The following is an 18,790-nucleotide window of genomic DNA, read 5'->3' as shown; positions in this document are numbered from 1 at the left end:
GTGACTTTAACCAGAAGGCTGCTGAAGAAAACCAACACCCCCAGGGCCATGCCTCTCACGGGCAGAAGTCAGTCTGCATGCATATCCCTTGATGCAGTGCAGGAAGGCACACCAGGAGGAGCTAGATGCTGGGGGCCACCATATCAGGTACACAATGATTCCCTCTCAGCCCCATGTAGCTGACAGCCCACTGATCCCCTCCACTTGTCAGATCACCTGCTTACGAGATTGTAGTCGTCATTGTCACAAATGTGGCTTGGATTAGGACAGTGGCAGCTGAGCTACCACACAGAGACACAGAAGGGAGAATGCCATATGAAAATGGAGGCAGAGATTGGAGTGACATGTCTACAAGCCAAGGAACAGAGGATTTGATGACCACCCCCGGAAGCTAGGAGAAGGACACAGAACAAATTCTCTCTCGGAGCCCTCAGAAAGAACCAACCCTGCCCACACCTTCACCTGGGACTTCTGGCCTCCAGAACTGGGAAAGGATAAATCTCTGTTGTTTCAGACCCCCCAGTTTATGGTGCTTTGTCACTGCATCTACAGGAAACTCATGCAGTATATACATCTTTAGCTCTGCCATTTGCGTTTCCTCTTCTGTGAAATGCCTACTTGCACATATCTTCCCATTTTTATATTGGACTATCATTTTCTTATTATAGTTCTTTAAATATTCTGGGTATGAGCCCTGAGTTGGTTGTAGGTAGGTATTACAAATCTTTTCACTCTCTTAATGATGTCTTCTGTTGAACAGAACTTCCTAATTTTAATGTAGTCAAATTTACCATTGTTTTCTTTATGGTTAACATTTTTGATGTCTTGTTTAAGAAAATTTTCCCTGCACCCAAAATTATGGAAATTTTCTCCTACATTATCTTCTAAAGTTGTCTTGTTTATCAGACTTTTATGTATGGTGTGACGTCGGGGTCAAGTTTTTTCCCCATAGAGATCTACAGTTGTCCCAGTACTGTTTATAGAGAGATTTTTTACTTAAAATTTTTTCCCCTTCTTCTGCCTCCCCGCCCCACACTCCGGTTCAAGCCGTTGTTTCTCAGTCTAGTTGTGTAGGACACAGCTCCCTGGCCCATGCTGGTGTTATGAGCCTTGTGCTCTTATATGTAGACAATCCTATCATCAGCAAATAATGATAGTTTTATTTCTTTACACTCATTATACTTTTGATTTCCTTTCCTTGTCTTACTGCTCTGGTACCACTAGTACAATAGTTTTGTTCCAGATTTTGAAGGCCATGTTTCCAAAACTTCAACATCAAAAATAATATTTGCTCTATGTTTTTTGTAGATAGACTATCAGATTAAGAAAGTTCCCCTCTATGCAGTTCGCTAAGAATTTTTTAAATTATGAATATTGTATCAAGTGCTTCTGCATCATTGAAATAATCATAATGGGTTTTTTCCTTTAATCAGTTAATATGAGGAATGGCATTTATAGACTTCACAATCCTAGGACAAGTCAAATTTTGCTGTGAACCTAAAAAACATAGTCTATGTAAAACACATCAAATTGCAAAAGCATCTATACAGTACAGTATCATTTATGTAGTTTAAAAACCTGCAAAAGGTTTATATAATATTTATGGAGATGAGTATGTAGTAAAAACATAACATGAAAAAAATGGAACATTCTATCATAGGGTATAAAACCAGAACTTTTCATGAAATTAGTTGCTTTGTTCAAATGGATATAAAATATATACGTGAAAAAGGGATGTTACATTTAGACCAATAAATGCAAACTTGCCAACAGTCTGTTTTTACCTAAATTTATTTACAAGTGTTTCTTTTTTTAACTCCAAGTGATCTTTTTTTTCCCTCCTGGTGATTTTTAAAAACTTTTATTTTGAAATAATTACTCGCACCCATTTGCAGCCCTAATCATCTTTGAATCTTCTTGCTGGCTAATTTTTGTGGTTCCACCTTTTTTCTTTGCAGATTTTGATTATATTAATATTTTCCATATTCTGCCTGACACTGTCAATTTCATAAGTCCCCAAGGGTTTCAACCTTGTTTCTACTGACGTTAAGCACAGTGCTTCATTTCCTTGTATGTTCGGTGATATTTGTGAGGTCTTTTTGCTTGATCCTCATCTATGGACAAACTGGAGGCCTAAACTGAGCTTGCTTTTCTCTAGGGGATTTGCTTTCCTGCCAGGAGTGCCACCACCCTGGATTCGTTTTTGGTGCCACGCTCAATCTAGGTGTTCCCCTTCCCACCTCCCACCACAGCGTGTTGCTCGTGGAGGCTCACTGAGCCCCTCAGAGACCTCCTACATCCTGGGAACCAGCCGGGGAAGGGTTAAACTTCCTACTTTGCTAGCTTCGGGTTTGAAGCAAGTCCATTAGCTTTGCTTTGCCTCCTTTGCAAAATGAGATGAATTCCTACTTTTGCAAGGTTGTCATGGGGATTACAGACAATGGCTGAAGTTAGTGACTGGTGCACACTGAGAGCTCGACACCCATCTGCTCAAGTGTTCTCGATGCACCCAGGGCTCTAAGTGTCCAGCCTTCCTGTCCAGTGGGATACCTCCCATCCCCACCCCTACGGAAAGGCCAGAGGTAAAACAGCACAACACTGATGCTTTATTGTTTATAAAACATGGAACCCAGCCCCAGGGGACTCGAGTGATGAGAAACAGAAAGGACGAGAACTTAGTGGGTCCCAGCATGGGGCAAGTGGCCAGGTCTCAGGCTCTTGCTGAAGCCTCTGTTCCGCTGGGCTCCACTTCTGGTAAAGGGCTGCTCTTCTGCCTGTAGCCCTGGGCCAGGCCTTGCCCAAGGTTCCTAGGCCAGTGGGAAGCTCGGGCAGAAGAAAGCCGTGGCCAAAGGCCACCCTGATGACGTGGTGAGCAGCTCCCAAATCCGGGCAGGTGGATGGAGGCCAGGCCAAGGGCCTGTGGGACCCTCCCTGAGGCTCTGGCCTAGCTACCCACCTCCTTTCCACTACCCTCCCTCCAGACATCAGCCCTTGGAAGAGCAGCTGTGACCCTTCATTCAACTGAAGAACCACAGAGGAGCTTGAATGCTCACCAACTAGGAGAGGGCACCCTTTAAGGGTTATGAACAAATCTGTCTAAAAAACCGTATCTGAGCTCAAAGCATCAGTCCATTCCCCAGCCGCAGCTGTGTGTGTGGGGAGAACCCAAAGGCAGCCCTGGGAGCCTGGCAGCTGGGCTGTAGGTCCTGGAGCTGCCATTTCCTCAAGCTTCAGGGGACCTCTCCCAGGGCCCTGAGGCAGCCCTGCAGGGTCTGGGCGGGGCAGGCCTATCTCCCAGGCTGCAGGTGGTTGTGGAGCTGCTCCGCCTGGGTCTTCAGGTGCTGGAATTCCTCCTGAATGAAGTCAGTCAGGGCTTTCCGCATCTCCACCTGAGAGGAAGGACTGGGGCTGGCCTGCAGCCTTTAAGGAGCATCACCCAGGGTCCCTGGGAGGCTGAGGGCACTGGGAGGGGCCAAGGCCAGCCAGGGGGCAGCCCGGGGAAACTCACAGCTGACTTATTTTCTGCCCGGAGCCGCTCGAGCACAGGCAGGGTACTGAAGGGCTTCCCGATCAGCACGGTGATTTTCTGTGCGGAGATCAGGGGAGCTGAGGTGACAGGAAGTGCTCACAGCCCTCGGCCAACACCCCAGGGAGCCAGAAGCCAGAAGTCCTGCCTCTAACTTGCTATGCGCTCCCTCAGGCCACTCCCCTCTTTAAAACGAGGCTCACTGCCATCCAGGGGCCATCCCAGCCCTAGGGTCCATGCTCTAGATGTCCCGTCCTGTGCCAACCCCAGGGCCCACCCGTGATTTCCTGTGCTCTCCTGCTACCAGCCTTGATGCCAGGAAGTCCCTCTCTATGTCCCACTTGGTTCCCCCCCTGTAGGCTCAAGACCATCTCCTCCTGAATCTGGCCTCAGTGACGCTGAGTGGGAGACATGGGGAACAGAGAGAGGCAGAGGCAGGCAGAGGCAGACAGACAGACAAAGGTCAGCAACCCCTACCCACCTGTCCGAAGCGAGGGAAGTAGGGGGGGCTGTTAGGAAGGACGTCGTTCATTCCTGCAGCAGTGGACAGAAGGCTGGGAAGCTGGCGGGTGGAGGGCAACCCCAGCCCTCGTGCCAGGCACCCTGTTCCTGCCACCCAGTGCAACCCCCCCATACCGCCTAGAGAAGCTCCATCCTTGCCCCCCACCCCAGACCGCGGGTTAGGCCGCAGGGAGGCTCACCGACATGCCACAGCGGCAGGATGATGGGATTGAGATGACACTCTGCAATCAGGCGCCCGATTCCTGCCCCAGTGAGAGGGAAAGTGCACGGTGCAGGTGGAGCTGCAGGGCCAGCCTTGCCCTCCCCGTTACAACCGGCTCCCCTGGGCCAGCCCGTCTAGGCATCTGTCCCTTGCTGATGCTACCAACACACCCATCTGCCCCATGTGCCGTGGTCCAACCGAGCCAGAGAGGGCCAGCAGCCTTACCCCACTTGAAGCGCAGGAACTCGGAGCTCATGTTCACTTTCCCTGTCCAGAGAGACGGGACAGAGGTGAGGCTGTGGAGCGGGCCTGGGGGGTTCCGCCCCTATTCTTGGGGGTGTTGTATCAGCCCATAGTCTTGCGGTCAGCTCCACTGACCTTCTGGGAAGATGTGCACCCAGTCCCCGTGGTTAAGCTTCTCCAAAATGAAGTCCATTCCCTTCTGGTAGACGCCGTCTCCTGCCGAGAAAAGTCCTGTCCCCATCAGTCCCCATTCTTCCCTGTCCCTGGGGATGAAGCAACAGCTCAGGAATGTCCTCTTCCCCACTGAGCCATCCACAGGTTATTCCAGAACCCTCACATTTGGCCTGCAACCTACATTTTTCTACCTTTATCCCTTGCCTCTCCAGTGCCTGACACATGCTTCCCGTGTCCAGAATGCTTTTCCTTTCATACTCTGCCTGGAAAAATTCTACTTCCCCAAAAGAAAGAGCAACCTGGATTCGAATCCTGGCTTTGCCACCTCTCGCCCTGTGACCTTGGGCCAGTTGCCCAATCCCTCCGAGCTCAATGGGAACCAAAACTGGCCCCTACTTTCTGAGGCTCTTGAGAGGTACTGAGGAGTCATTCAATGTCACATACCTCAACCCAAGAGCATGTTTGTTCTCCCAAACCCTGCAGCCTGCGGCATATGCCACCGCCATCACAGACCCATGACACCACACTGCCATCAGTGAGTCTCTCAGTAACATCCTCCAGAGAAGGGGCTGTGGATAATGCCACCTTGACTTCTAATGCCAGAGCTCCAGGTTTGCACAATCCGCAGGCAGAGAATCGAGCCCTCTCCAAGAAGCCATCATTCCTCCAGCAGCCAGTGCCACCTCTGCTGCCACGCAACGGAGCTGAACTCACGCTAGTGGGGCAGCAGGCCCTAACTCCGCTTACTCCCAGGCTGCCTGTCCCACCTCGGTCCCTCCACTTCCAGAGCTGCCAAGTCAGAGGCACTGGCCATCTGGCTCCCTGCCCCAAGGGAAGCCAGAGAAGCCTGCAGAAGCACCTCCCTGCACCCACTGGCCCACCAGCCCCGCCTGGAAGAGCAGCTCACCTCGGCATACAGGCACGCACTTGCCCAAGCTGAAAAAGTGGGAGTAGAGCTCCTTGGTGAAACAGATGTCTGCAGCCGCTGGGGTCCTGGAGTGGGGACAGATGCAGTCATTCTTGCCTCCCCTGCACCCTGCTTCCCAACCCTCCCCACAGCATGATGCATGACATCAGCAGTGCGCAATGGAGGCACAGGAGGGCCTGCGGGGCCCCACCCCCATGCCCTGCCTGGACTGCTGGACACCGCCTCCTGGGCAGAGCAGGAGGAGGGCAAATCTGGGCAGAGACGGGTAAGGCCTGCCAGGCCCACTGGGAGGGGTCCATTCCTCCTCACCAACGCATCAACTTCAGGTTCCAGATGTGGCGGAGTTTCAGGATCCCTAGAGAAGGAGAGGAAAGGCTTCATGCCCCAACTTCCCTTGTCCCTAAGGAGCGCCTTTTTCTGTCAGCCCATTTCAGGGAATGAAGGTCAAGGGCAGCAGCACTACCAGGTCACTGTGGCCCAAAATGGCATCTTCCAGACCCTTGGGCTGGACCCCCCCCCCCATGTTCTCCCTGGATCCTTGCTCTCTCACACTCCCCAAATCTTATTAGTCACCATGTCTGTCTGGTCTGCCTACCTCCCCAATATATTTTGACACTGCCTATTTTTCTGCACCACTCTCTCCAATGTCACCACCAACACCCTAGTCTAGGCCACTGGATGGCTCTACAGCCTCCTTCCTGGCCTCCTGGGATCTGCCTGTGGCACCCCACAGACCATTCTCTGCGCAGTGGCCAGGGTGAGTCCTGAAGGGCTCCGATTTGACCAGGTGGTTCCCCATGAGCTCTAGCGTAGTATGACCTCCTACACTCAGCAGCGAATGCCCTGGGCACCCCTCTACCCAACCGCCCAGGTTACTGGTGCCAAGCAATTCCCTGTGAAGTCAGTAGAGCAGGAACTTCTAGGTGGGGAACCTAGCTCCCAAACAAGGCCGGCGGAAGGATACAAACGCAGCCTGGGGCAAACCTGGAGTCAGGATACAGGTCTTCCAGCCCCAGCCCAGAGTTTCCTTGACAGGTCCTTAGATTTGTTCCCAAGACTCTGTGGGACCTTCAATGGTTGAGAACGGAAGGTTCCACAGGCCTGCTGCATCAGAGTAAAGAAGCTGTCAAACCTCGCCATGAAGCCTTTTCCTCATTTCCTCATTCTTTCCAAATTTCTGAGGCCCTCTCCAAATCACCTTCGCTAAGAGGATGCCGAAGGAACCACAAATGAAACTTTCACCGCTGGGGCAGGACCCCCCAGAAATTGTAGTGCCCAGTGAGAAGTGAGTTTGCTCTGCTTCTGTTTGGCCCCTTCCCAGGTTCTCTCCCTGCCTCCCTGTGCCCAGAACATTGGTCAGGGTACCCCAGAGATGAGGGTCATCCATGCAGGACTGGTGATTGGAGACGGTGATGAGGGGGGTGGCTGGGCCTCGGTTCTCGATAAGCTCATAGAGCACCTCCTTGTTGTGGACGGTGAGGTGGTTCATGTACTCTGGGGGGAGAGAAAAGGGGGGGAGTCTTGGCCTCCTTCTCCCCTGGGGCCCAGGGCTCCCCCCAGACAAGCCCACTCACTGGTCCAGAAGCAGCTGTAGGTGCCCACCAGGCCCATGACGACGCTGCTGGCCAGGGTCCAGGTGAGCGGCGGCACAGCGGGGAACGGCCATTTCACGTGTAGGGGCATCACCCCCCCGACACCGCCCCTGGCGGCCCGGCGGTTCCCCTGCCACGGGGCAGCCCGTGGGTCCGCTCTAGGTCCGTGTCCCTAACCGGCCCGTGCCACAGATGGGCCCCGCGGCTCGGCGGGACAGGGGACTCGACCAAGGTCACCTCGTGGGGCAGGACAGAGACGGGCGCGGCCCAACTCTCTCGCCACAGACAAACCACTACCGGGGTCAGGAACGGGGTGGCAGTGGGGAGCGCGAGGAATAGGAAACTGCAACGGTGCACCCAGCGAACCCGCCGGAAAGCGAGCCCGCGACGGCGCATCGCTCCCCGGCCGCCTGTCGCAAAACGAGCTCGAGCCGCTTGACGGCAGCGGGGGCGGTCCCGCGATCCGCGGGCCCCCGCCCGGGCCCGCCCAGCCCCGCTCGGCCCCGCCCGTCCAAGTTGAAGTCCGGGTTCAAGGCCGCCCGCCAGCTACGCGTCCCTTTTGTCCCAATTAGTTCCCAGAAAAGTCTCCGCAGTTGACCTGGATTGCACAGCGCGATTACCCGACACCACTCAAAGTCTGGGCTGGCAGAGCACGTTTATTTTAGTTTTACCCCTTTATTTTTATTGAGGCAAAATTCATATAACAGAATTAACTATTTTATAACATTTTATAGTATACATTTTATGTACATAACATGTTATATGTTATACATATTACATTATGTAACTTTACATAATTACAATATTACAGAATTGTGCTATATGGATATATGTAAGTAATATGTAACGTGATATATCATGTAATATATAATATGTATATAATATATGTTCCATATATACATATAACAGGAAATATATATGTATTATAGTATTTCTATATCATTTAATATATTTGCAGTGTTGTCAACCACCACCTCTAACTAGTTCCAAAGTACGTTCATCACCCCCAAAAGAAAGCTCTGTACCTCTTAAGAAGTCTATTTTTTATTTTTAAAGCATAATTTTACTGATTAAAATATTTTTCCCAACGTGCTCATCACCACCCCGAATCCATTAGCGCATAGGCCCTGGTACCGGCGACATTGTCCTGATGACCGCACTGCAACCATCAAGTGAGGACCCACCTGCCACTCTCAGACCCCACTGGAGTTCCCCAGTTATCCCAACAGCGACAGTGCAGGACCCCACGCGGTACTGAGCTGCCAGCTCTCTAGTCCCCTTCTCTTGGGGACAGTTCCTCAGTCTGTCGTTGATTTCCACCACCGTGGCTAGTTCCTGCACGGACTGTCACTCACTTTGAGTCTCCAGAGAGCTCAGGAGTGTGCAGCCACGCTGGAGCCTGCCCCAGGACATGGAGAGAAGGCCCTTGTCCTCGGGGTGCCCAGGCTCTCCATAGGGCTCCCCCATGTCAGGCGCGAGCTCCAGTTTTTGTGTCTTTTCCAACAAGATGCTGTCTGGAGGTGTCCCAGGGCGGCGTTGAGCTGCGGGCCCAGGAGAACACAGCTCGGGGTTTGCACTGGGGCGCCAGCTCTTCCTAGCCCGGCGCCCTTGGCACAGGCAACCACTCATTAAGGAGTTGCTGCCGCTCGATCGCTCTCTGTGACTCACGGGTCTGACATCTGCCTGCAGCCCGGGGCCTCCTCCCCCGCCCAGTCCCACACAGGCCCGGGGAAGGTTGGGTCTGGTGGGAAAGTGGGCTGGCGTGTTGGTTGTTCCCTGGCAAGGCGCCCACCCTACTTGCCACAGCCGGGGCGGAGACAGGGGCTGAGCCTGCCTGCCAGGAAGGGTGGGGCCGCGGGCCTGGCCTGGACGTGGTGGGTTGGGAAGACAGTCTCTTCCTCTTCCGACAGTCTCTTCTCCGGCCTCTGCAAGGTAGGCGCAGCGATTCTGTGGGGTGTGGCGATGTGCTTACAGCCGAAACAGGCCTGCAGACAAGCTGGTCTGCGCAGGTATGGGAGCCCTCTGGGCAGAGGGAGGGAGGAAATTCACCCCCAAGGTGGGAGTGGGGAGTGAGAAGGGAAGGGAAGGGAACGCCAGGACTGGGGCCAAGGCTTGGTGTTGGGCCCCGGGCTGAGCTTTGGGCTGAGTCCTGGAACAGTCACTCTCTGGTTCTTCTTGCCCTCCATCCTCGTGGGGACCCCTGGCCCTAGAGCCTCCAAGCCTGCCCTTGCCAGCCCAGGGTTGCCGAAATGCCCACATACATCCCAAAATAGGCACCAGGGCAGAGACCCAAAATAGCATGAGTGACAGAGCAGGTGACCAGGGAGAAACAGGCATTGGGCATAGCCAGGAGAGTGAAGGAGGTGTACAGAGATGTAATGACAGATGAACAGACAAGAGAGAGTGGAAGACAGAGGCAGGTAGAGCCTGAGAGAGGCAGCAAGTGAGCCTGAGGGGGAAGGTGACAAGATGGCAGAGAAGAGCAGGCAGACAGAAGTAGAAGGACTGATGTCACTGAATGAGAGCCCCGTGAACAGGGAATGGATCAAGGGGCTGAGCCCAAGAGACAGAGCAAAGTTTGGGTGAGTCTGAGACAAAGGTAAACTGAGAGAGACACTCAGGAAGAAGGATCTCCAGTTGGTAAGATGAACAAGAAGGGCTCGCCAGTGGTGGCGGGGCGTGGGAAAGGGGCTGCATCACACACTGCAGTGGGGTGATTTGGCGTATCTGAGATAATTATAAGGCATACACCCTTGAACCCAGCAATTCCACTCTGGGGAGTTTGTCTTAAAGATAACATCTCACAAGTGGGGAGACAGATATGCCCAAGGATGGTCCTCCGACTTGCTAATGGTGGCGAAAAGGAGATCAACCCTGAGGTTGAACCCTTGTGTACTGCTGGTGGGAATGTAAGTTGGTGCAGCTGCTGTGGAAAACAGTTTGGCGGTTCCTCAATAAATTAAACATAGCGTTAGCATATGACCCAGCAATTCCACTTCTGGGTGTGTATCTAAAAAGGAACCTCGTACTTGTACATTCATGTTCATAGCAGCATTACTGACAGTAACCAAAAGGTGGAAGCAACCCAAGTGTCCATGGACAGAGGAATGGATGGACAAAACGTGGTCTCTCCATACAGTGCAATATTATTCAGTCTTTAAAAAGAAGGAAATTCAGACACACGCTACAACATGGATGAAGCTTGGGGACATTATGCTTAGTGAAATAAGCCAGTCACAAAAGGACAAATACTGTATGATTCCATTCTGTGAGGTTCCTGGAGGAGTCAAACGAGTAGAGACAGAAAGTAGGGTGCTTGGTGCCAGAGGTTGGGGGTGAGGGGTTAGTGTCTAATGGGGACAGATTTCAGTCTGGGAAGATGATAAGTTCTGGGGATGAACAGTGGGGATGGTTGCATGACAGTGTGAATGCACTTAATGCTGCTGAACTGTACACTTAAAAATGGTTCAGATGGTAAATTCTACGCTATGTGTAGTTTACCACAATTAAAAGAATGAGGTCGAGCCGTATGTGTCAGTGTCAGAAGGTGTCTACAAGGAGAAAGGCAGGAAATCTGCGATGCTGGCAATTCTGGGAGGCTGATGCTGGGTAGCAGGATGAGCATGACCTCTCTGTCCCATAACACCATGTCCTTCTGAAACCAGAACTGTGCCCAACTGACACCACATCCTGGGGTGACTTGGATTCCTCCGGAGGGTGCCAGCAGCCCGCACACAGCCAGCCATGCACTGCCCAGCCACGCTTCTGCTCCTGCTCCTGGCTGGCGGGGCTGAGGCCTTCCGCATCTGCGCCTTCAACGCCCAGCGGCTGAGGCTTGCCAAGGTGGCTAGGGAGCATGTATTGGACACCTTAGTTCGGGTAAGTTCATCACTGTAGGGTCGCTGTGCCTCTGAGGACCAGGAGCCAAAGCCCCCAGCCCTACCTAACCAGGGACATGTCCCAGAGAAAAGGAGACATCAAGAGACATGGGTGCCCTACATGGAGCACGTTCCTTGCCTGTCGTTAGCCTGAGTCTCTTCCTCTGTAAGATGGGTGCACTGGGGGTTCAGATGACAGTCTTCTCCCAGGCCTTTTCTAGTCCCACTGCTCTCTGTGGGCTGCAGCCAGCACACCATGACACCCTTGCCCACGTCAGTGCCAGTTCCTCAAGGACTCTACCCCCGTCCTGGGGTGGCTGGCACTGAGTGGGGCCAGCCTTCCTGGTGTCCCGCAGATCCTGGCTCGCTGTGACATCATGGTGCTGCAGGAGGTGGTAGACCCTTCTGACAGTGCCATCTCCCTCCTGGTTCGAGAACTCAATCGGTGAGGCGGGTTCTGTGGGTCTAATCGGGGGCCCTTCGAGCCTCACGGCCCCTGACCTTGGGCTCCCCTTTCCTGGCAGATTTGATGGCTCTGGGCCCTACAGCTCCCTGAGCAGCCCTCTGCTGGGGCGTAGCACATACATGGAGAAGTACGTGTACATCTACCGGTAAGCACGGATGGTGGCCAGGGCGGACTTGGCACTTGACCCACTGTGAGATGGTTTGGAATTCCTGAGGGCTACAGGCCCCTTCCTCCTGGGGCAGCCCTCACCTTCTCATCGCACTTTTTCTCAATGGTTTTATTGAGATCCACCTCTCCTCTACCCTTGCCAGCTTTGCTGCTCGCATGTCCCTATAGCAGGAGGCCTTCCTTCTCCACACACACAGGCGGAGCCCCTCTGCCTCTCTCCTGGGGAAGCCACTAGGGCTCAGGGCAAGTCTGGCCCCCTCTTTGGGAGTGGCTGGCTGCAGCTTCTGGGAAGAAGCTCAACGGGGGCCCGTCATGGGCCTTGGGTGGATATGGTTTCTGGAGACAGCACTAAGTCCCTGGGAGGACAGCCTGGAAGGGAGCCCATTGGGGTCAGAATCGAGAGGGCAAAGGGGATGGTAAGGACGGAGACCTGTTTCTCTATGCAGATGAAATTATATAATGTCTAGAATTCCTCCAAAATAACAGAGAAACAGAAACATGTGCACACAGGAATGTTCCACCCCAAAGTGGAAACAACCCGTGTCCATCAGCTGATAAATGGATAAATAAAAGGGGGTCTCTCCATTCAACGGAATGTTATTCAGCCATAAGAAGGAATGCAATCCTGACCCATGCTACATCATGGGTGAACCTTGGAAATCTATGCTAAGGGAAAGAAGCCAAATACAGACCACATATTATTTGATTACATTCACATGATATGTCCAGAATAGGCAAATCTACAGAGACAGAAAATAGGTCAGTGGCTGCCAGGGGTTGAGAGGGGAGGAGAATGGGAAGTGACTGCTAATGGGTACAAGGCTTCTTTTCGGGATGATAAGAATATTCTAGAATTGATTGTGGTGACGGTCGTACAACTTTATGAATGTACCGAACACCACTGACGTGTGCATTTAAGCAGGTGAATATTATAGTATGTGTATCCTATCTCAATGAAAAAACATTCTAGAAAAAAAGGCTAGGAAGGCTATGCCCACACAAAACAGCTGCTGGTGGAGGGCCCCCTTCCTGAGTGCCAGCTCTGATGTTGGCACCTGCAAACCAAAATCAGTGATGTGAGGCCACTGCTTCCCATCCCTTGGTCCCCCAGGTCACACAAGACGCAGGTCCTGGATTTCTACGTGTTCCAAGACAAGGATGACCTCTTTGCCCGGGAGCCCTTTGTGGCCCAGTTCACTTTGCCCAGCAAGGGTAGGAGAAGTGTGGTCCTGCTATGTGGGAGCTGGGGGGTCTGGCTGGCTCTACTGGGGGCTTGGTCACCCGGAGGAGGCTGGGTGGAGAAGGGCCAGGAGTAAGTGGGAGCCCTCCCTCCCTGGGGACGTGCAGTCCTTCCCAGACTGGTGTTGGTCCCTCTGCACACCACTCCGAAGGCTGTGGAGAAGGAGCTGAACGCCCTGTATGACGTGTTTCTGAATGTCTCCCAGCACTGGCAGAGCAAGGTAGGGCTGGGCAGATTACACAGGAGAGATGGGGACCGCATGGCAGGTTGGTCAGTCCCAACAGCTGGCCCCCTCTCCAGGACGTGATCCTGCTTGGGGACTTCAATGCTGACTGCGCTTCGCTGACCAAAAAGCGCCTGGGTGAGCTGCAGCTGAGGACTCAGGCAGGCTTCCACTGGGTGATTGCCGATGGGGAGGACACCACGGTGAGGGCCAGCACCCACTGTGCCTATGACCGAATAGTGCTGCACGGGGAACGCTGTCAGAGCCTGCTGCACACTGCAGCCGCCTTCAACTTCCCCAGGATCTACGGGCTCACTGAGGAGGAGGTAAAGGCGTGAGGCAGGAACGGGGTTGCAGGGAAGTCCAAGCCCCGACACTGACGTTGTGTCCCACCCCCAGGCCCTCAACATCAGTGACCACTACCCTGTGGAGGTGGAGCTGAGCCGCGCAGCACACAAGATCCAACCCCTCAGCCTGGCCGCCCTGTTGCTGCCGTCGCTGCTGCTGCCACTCCTGCCTCCCGAGCTGGGCCTGGTGGCCTGAACCCCACCTCCAGTTCCCACCCGTGCCTGGTGCCCACAGGTGTGACGACTACCCTGCCTTCAGGACTCCAACCCTGGCCTCCCCTGCCTATACTGCCCTGGGTGCGGAAGCCAAGCCTGAGGGGCTTCAATTCCATCCGTCCCCCACCCCCAGCCCCATCCTGCCCTGCCCAGCCCAACCCTGCCCCTATTGGACTGCAGCCCTCGGCCTTTGCTTCGGCTTGTGTTCTTTACTTGGGCCTGTGCCTGGCATCAGAATGCGGAAGAGGAAGGCAAGGGCCCTAAGGCTGGAGCCATGGCCCTCTTCTCGCAGGTAGTGTTAGGAGAGAGGACAGGGCAGGCTCCAGGGCTGGGAGAGGGGAAGGGGTCTCTGGAGGTGGTGATCGTGGCTAAACTGCAGGGCTCAGAAAAGGGAATTACAACAGTAGAAAAGATTTCGAGTAGGAAACTTCTCAGCCTGCAGGCTGAGAACGAAAAGCTCGATTGGAGGGACATTACATGTCCATAGATGTGTTAAGAGATCATCTTTATTGTACACAGGATTCTTGTGAATCAATGTGAAAAGCCCAGTAGATAACAAAAATGAAGTTACACACACACACACACTACTGAACAATCAGAAACACATTTAAGCTCATTTGTAACTCAATGACTGAAAATAGCTACATACAGCCCTGGTGCCTGTGGTCACAACCACTGTGCCTTCCATTAGTCCACACAGGCATCCACATGGCACACCCCCAGGGAGGCTTGGTTACCAAGGCTACAGGTGCCCAGAAAAATAGACGAAGCAGCCATCATGTAACCAGAACAGCGGTGAAGGCACAGGGCAAGGGGGTAGAGGACAGACATTAACCATGACCCTGTTGAGGGTGTTGTCATGGGACCCTTCCTTCCCCAGCTCCATTTTCCAGAGAACAGAGCTCAGTAACCACAGCGGGACATCAGGTTCAAGTGCAGCTAGTCTTATTTATGGTTTAGAACCATCTCCTTGAAATAAAAAATAAATTTTAAACTTTACAAGTGGCTAATTACAAAGCCAGAGGTGTCTTGAGGGCAGTGGGGACTCCAGGATGTGCTGCGTGCAGTCAAGGCTGAGCATCCTGCACTCTTCTCCCCGGTGCAGAGCCTCAAGCCATCCCACCTAAAGGCACTCAGGGCGTCCTCTTCCTGCTTCCCCAGACATCCCTGCGACCTAACACTGCTCTTGCGGGAGCAGCCCCAGGCACACAATTGGGGTGACAGCCAGTCAACACACCGGAATACTCAGACCGAGGGAGGCTACAATTTGCCCTAAGGTCTCGAAGCTCCATGGGTCACTTCAGAGGGTTTAAGTGGATGATGCAGTCTACTGAAGGACTGGGTAAAACAGCTGTGACCATGGGGGGGGGGGGGGGGTCATCTCTCCCCATTTGTAGTGATGCTGCTGGTGTAGGACCCATGGGGAAAGCTTCCACAGCAGACCAAGGGTAGCCTTAGGACAAATCCCTTTTCATCACTCAGGGCAGGGTACTGTATCAAGGCAGCACTCTATAGACTGACCATGACCTTGACTTTTGAACATGCAGCCTCTGATCCAGACAGGCCCACGTCAGCATCCTAACCAGGCAACTAGGAGGCCGTTCTGGGTTTGCTTGCTCACTGGCCCTAAGTTGTCAGACTTTTTTGGAAAAGGACAGTGACTCTGGGGTTCCTAGAGGGCCCCCCCCCCACAAATGCAGATGCAAAGAGACAGGAAATAGTTTTTATTGGTGGGTGTAAAGAGGAGGCACTGCCAAGACTCATGAGTGTAGGGCCCGCCATTTGTCCAGGGGGCCACGATTAGGGATGTATTTGACCCCACAGCCATCTGGGATGAGCCGCTTTTTAGCCACCATGTCTTCAAACTCGTCCGCATTAAACTTAGTAAAGCCCCACTTCTTGGAGATGTGGATCTGTGGAAAGAAAAGAATTGAGTCAAGATGATGACGGGGGCAAGGAAAGGCAGGAACCAAAGCTGCAGCACAACTTACCTTCTGACGGCCAGGAAACTTGAACTTGGCCCTGCGTAGAGCCTCAATCACATGCTCCTTGTTCTGCAGCTTGGTGCGGATGGACATGATGACTTGGCCAATGTGGACCCTGGCCACTGTGCCCTGGGGCTTTCCAAAGGCACCCCGCATACCTGTCTGGAGTCTAGATTGGGGACAGCATGAGGTCAGACATGAGAATCCACCAAAAAGGATGTCTCCAAGGTCCCTTAAAGCAACCTATACAAGCAACAGGCTGCTTACACTACCTAGGATTGCTGCTGTTTGCAGCCATTGCACACCGGGCCCCCATGGGGAAAAGAGCACGGTCGGCTTAATTAGCTGCAAGCCCCAAAAGAGATTAGACTACCCAGGATCCTTGCAAGGGGACACTGGGTTCATCTGAAAAGCCCTCCAACGTGCAACTGCCCTGCCCCAGCAACCTCCTTGCTGACAGATGGCTGCCATCAGGATCAAAGCTACTCCTCAGAAGGACCTCTCGCCACCTGCCACCCACAGGCTAAGATTTAGTTACAATGCCCTTTTGTGTTTGTTTCTGGGAATCAGTTCTGTTCATCTATGCAGTGGTGGGAAGATGAAATGTCCACTAAAATCCTGCCAGTCACTGGCCTGGCTTGCTATGGGTAGCCGAAGTCTTTATGTGGAGCCACCACCTCTTTGCCCTGATACAAAAACTGAGCCCAACATAGAGACTCTCTCAACTTATTGGAAAATACCTGAACCCCAGGACCCAGCTCACCTGTCAGCCCCAGCACAGGACAACATCTTGTTGATGCGGATGACGTGGAAGGGGTGGAGCCGAACTCGGATGTGAAAGCCGTCTTTGCCACAGCTTTTCACCATGTACTTGTTGGCACAAATACGGGCAGCCTCCAGAGCTAGGTGGGGGACAAAAAGCAGCAGAGTGAGACAGGACGGCACAGAAGCACTTACCATGGCCCTCCCTGGCTCTCAGGAGACATCTGGATTGCCTGAGTTGAGTTTCATAAATACACTCATGATTAATGAACTGGTAATTCCAGTACAGGGAGTACTAGATTTAGCCGGGGAAGCGCACAAAGAAATATGTGTCATTAACAAGGAGCCCTGCACCCCACCTTCGGAAGAGAGCTGTTCATATTCATCTGACACCATGTGGCCACAGAGTGGGAACTCATCCACTTTTGCCTTCTTCCGCCCCAGGTCAAAGATGCGGATCTTGGCATCTGAAAAAAGCTTGGGTAAGTTGTGTGTGCGGTGCCACAGGCAACTGAGTCAGTGCAGCCAAAGCAGTTGGGGAGCTCTTTCACTACTCACCAGGGACACCTCGACAGAAGCGAGACTTTGGATACGGCTTGTTCTTACAATAACGGTAACTGCAGAAGGGGGAAAAAACCCAGGTTTGCAGGGGTTCACAAGTGAACTTGACAATAAGCACTTTAAGCGCTCCCTCCAAGTAAGACCAAAGGAGAGCTGGGAAAAGGAAGGGGGGGGGACCAAACTCATCAATCTGTAAGCTGCCTCCATTCCTGTAAATTGGCTCTAAAGCAAAACAGATCTAAGTGGCCAAAAGTTATAGGATAACCATGTTAGAAACAAAGGCAAAAACCTTCCTTGGTGCCTTACTGGGTTTTCAACTTCCTATAAAGCCAACACGTTGAAACAGACTTTCCCAGTTAAAAAACATCTCTCACTTCAAGGTACTGCGCACTACAAATTTGCCAAATGGCACAGTTCATAGTGTCCATCTAAAGACTTTGGGGGGCACGTGGCATTTCGCCTCCTAGCCACGTGAAGGGCTCCCGGCGCCACCTATAGGCCACCCGAGACATCTGAGCCTACGGGCACAGCACGTAGCCCGGAAATAACAGACATGGCACACAAAGGCCGGGAGAAGACAGTGAGCCTGAAAAGGCGTCGAATTTCTAGGACAGAGAGCGGAATGCAAGGTGGATGTCACTTCCACCCTGAAAGTGGCGCAGCATATGCAGTCCAGGGTCAATGCACCAATGGGAGCGCTCAAAGAGCAATATTAAGTTTTAAGGGAAAGAAACGCACGACATAAACAAAGACCTAAAACAACCCGGAAGGTAATGGGGAAAACGTGGAGTCTAATCCCAAAACAGGAAAATCGTACTAGGAAGGCCCCACCCCGCAGTTGCTTTCAGTGGACAAAGGTAGTTCTCCCTCCCTTTTCCCAGATGCGAAATTGCATGGATTCGGCACTTACCATCGGGCGGGGCGGCGGCCCATGGCGACACCAGGATCTTCAGTGGCTGCAAGGAAACAGACAAAGTCGGAATACAAGACGAAGATAAGCTTCAAACCAGGAGAGAGAAATGGCAAGGGTACCGGACGAATCCGGAAACATGACTACTCACCGCACCGAAAGAAAAAGAGGCGCTTCCACGCCTGCGTATGCCTTATATAGCCGGCCTATCTTCGTGCGTAGGAACCATAGAGTCGAGGCGAGGGCGGGTAGACGCTCTGCCAGACTTCCAGACCATAGACACAGTGCCGTTCTGCGCCTGCGTGCGGGCGTGGCTGCACACATGCGCAGAACGGGGAAGAGGCTGAGCACCCGACAGCGGCAGTCAGCTGGCAAATGGCGTCTGGCCACATTCACAGGAGAAGTGCGCTTCCGACTAGCCCTCTTGGGTGTAGAATTCTGCCCGAGGCTTTGCTGTAACTATGAAAGACGTATGTTCCCAGAATTGAAAGAAGGGAAGTACTCCCAAGGGCTCACAGCGGCCGTGTGCGAGTTCTGGAGGAGGCGCAGGGCCAGGAACACGCTCTCCGTGCCTCCCTCTAGGCTCCAGGGCCCGGAGGGAACGCGCCATGCTGGAGCCTCCGCCTGCGTTCCTCTGTCGATCGGGAGGCCAGAACGGGAGCCCTGCAAACCATGCCCCCATCCCCCGTCCTAACCAAAGAGCCCGCAGCTGACTTTGCTGTGAGGCAAGCTCCTCTTCTGCGTTTCCCAGAGACCTGAGCTGGGACCTGTGCCGGCCGGGGGTGGTCTGCGGCCTTCTGTGGGAGACAGATGGAGGAGAAGCCTCCCCCTGAGATCCAGGGCCCAG

At 53.2% G+C, this 18,790-nt stretch overlaps 3 protein-coding genes and 1 non-coding gene across 7 annotated transcripts; 1 reads left to right on the top strand and 3 right to left on the bottom strand.

The window, feature by feature from the left end:
- Positions 1 to 2,583: 2,583 nt before the first annotated feature.
- Positions 2,584 to 7,577, bottom strand: TAFAZZIN (tafazzin, phospholipid-lysophospholipid transacylase). Of its 2 annotated transcripts, XM_019719168.2 has the most exons (10): positions 7,170 to 7,576; positions 6,961 to 7,089; positions 5,905 to 5,950; positions 5,575 to 5,660; positions 4,629 to 4,709; positions 4,476 to 4,517; positions 4,228 to 4,290; positions 4,008 to 4,060; positions 3,509 to 3,586; positions 2,584 to 3,389 (listed from the first exon to the last, which is right to left on the bottom strand). In XM_019719168.2, the coding sequence occupies exons 1-10, from the start codon at positions 7,276 to 7,278 to the stop codon at positions 3,288 to 3,290; spliced, it is 789 nt and encodes a 262-aa protein (XP_019574727.1). In that variant the 5' UTR covers positions 7,279 to 7,576; the 3' UTR covers positions 2,584 to 3,287. The 2 variants fall into 2 exon arrangements, with proteins under 2 accessions (XP_019574727.1, XP_074179658.1); XM_074323557.1 differs by having other exon boundaries at positions 2,584 to 3,586; positions 7,170 to 7,577.
- Positions 7,578 to 8,983: 1,406 nt separating this feature from the next.
- DNASE1L1 (deoxyribonuclease 1 like 1) lies at positions 8,984 to 14,735 on the top strand. Of its 2 annotated transcripts, none has more exons than XM_019719161.2 (8): positions 8,984 to 9,119; positions 10,853 to 11,066; positions 11,422 to 11,510; positions 11,590 to 11,676; positions 12,811 to 12,911; positions 13,047 to 13,159; positions 13,240 to 13,488; positions 13,562 to 14,735. In XM_019719161.2, exons 2-8 carry the CDS (start codon positions 10,932 to 10,934, stop codon positions 13,703 to 13,705), a joined length of 918 nt encoding a protein of 305 aa, XP_019574720.2. In that variant the 5' UTR covers positions 8,984 to 9,119; positions 10,853 to 10,931; the 3' UTR covers positions 13,706 to 14,735. The 2 variants fall into 2 exon arrangements, with proteins under 2 accessions (XP_019574720.2, XP_019574719.2); XM_019719160.2 differs by having other exon boundaries at positions 9,059 to 9,196.
- A 699-nt stretch (positions 14,736 to 15,434) lies between these two features.
- RPL10 (ribosomal protein L10) lies at positions 15,435 to 18,102 on the bottom strand. 2 transcript variants are annotated; one of them, XM_019719162.2, is made up of 6 exons: positions 17,944 to 18,100; positions 17,031 to 17,089; positions 16,832 to 16,939; positions 16,474 to 16,612; positions 15,717 to 15,879; positions 15,435 to 15,638 (listed from the first exon to the last, which is right to left on the bottom strand). In XM_019719162.2, exons 1-6 carry the CDS (start codon positions 17,964 to 17,966, stop codon positions 15,486 to 15,488), a joined length of 645 nt encoding a protein of 214 aa, XP_019574721.1. In that variant the 5' UTR covers positions 17,967 to 18,100; the 3' UTR covers positions 15,435 to 15,485. The 2 variants fall into 2 exon arrangements, with proteins under 2 accessions (XP_019574721.1, XP_019574722.1); XM_019719163.2 differs by lacking the exon at positions 15,435 to 15,638 and having other exon boundaries at positions 15,717 to 15,868; positions 17,944 to 18,102.
- Positions 15,926 to 16,061, bottom strand: LOC141569780 (small nucleolar RNA SNORA70). The gene has a single exon (XR_012493576.1). It is a non-coding gene; the product is annotated as a small nucleolar RNA SNORA70 (small nucleolar RNA).
- Positions 18,103 to 18,790: the final 688 nt, after the last annotated feature.

The sequence above is a fragment of the Rhinolophus sinicus genome, chromosome X (assembly GCF_036562045.2).
Source record: "Rhinolophus sinicus isolate RSC01 chromosome X, ASM3656204v1, whole genome shotgun sequence".
Taxonomy (NCBI): Eukaryota; Metazoa; Chordata; class Mammalia; order Chiroptera; family Rhinolophidae; genus Rhinolophus; species Rhinolophus sinicus.
The sequence above is the reverse complement of the archived record's forward strand: the minus strand, read 5'-3'. Positions and strand labels throughout refer to the sequence as shown.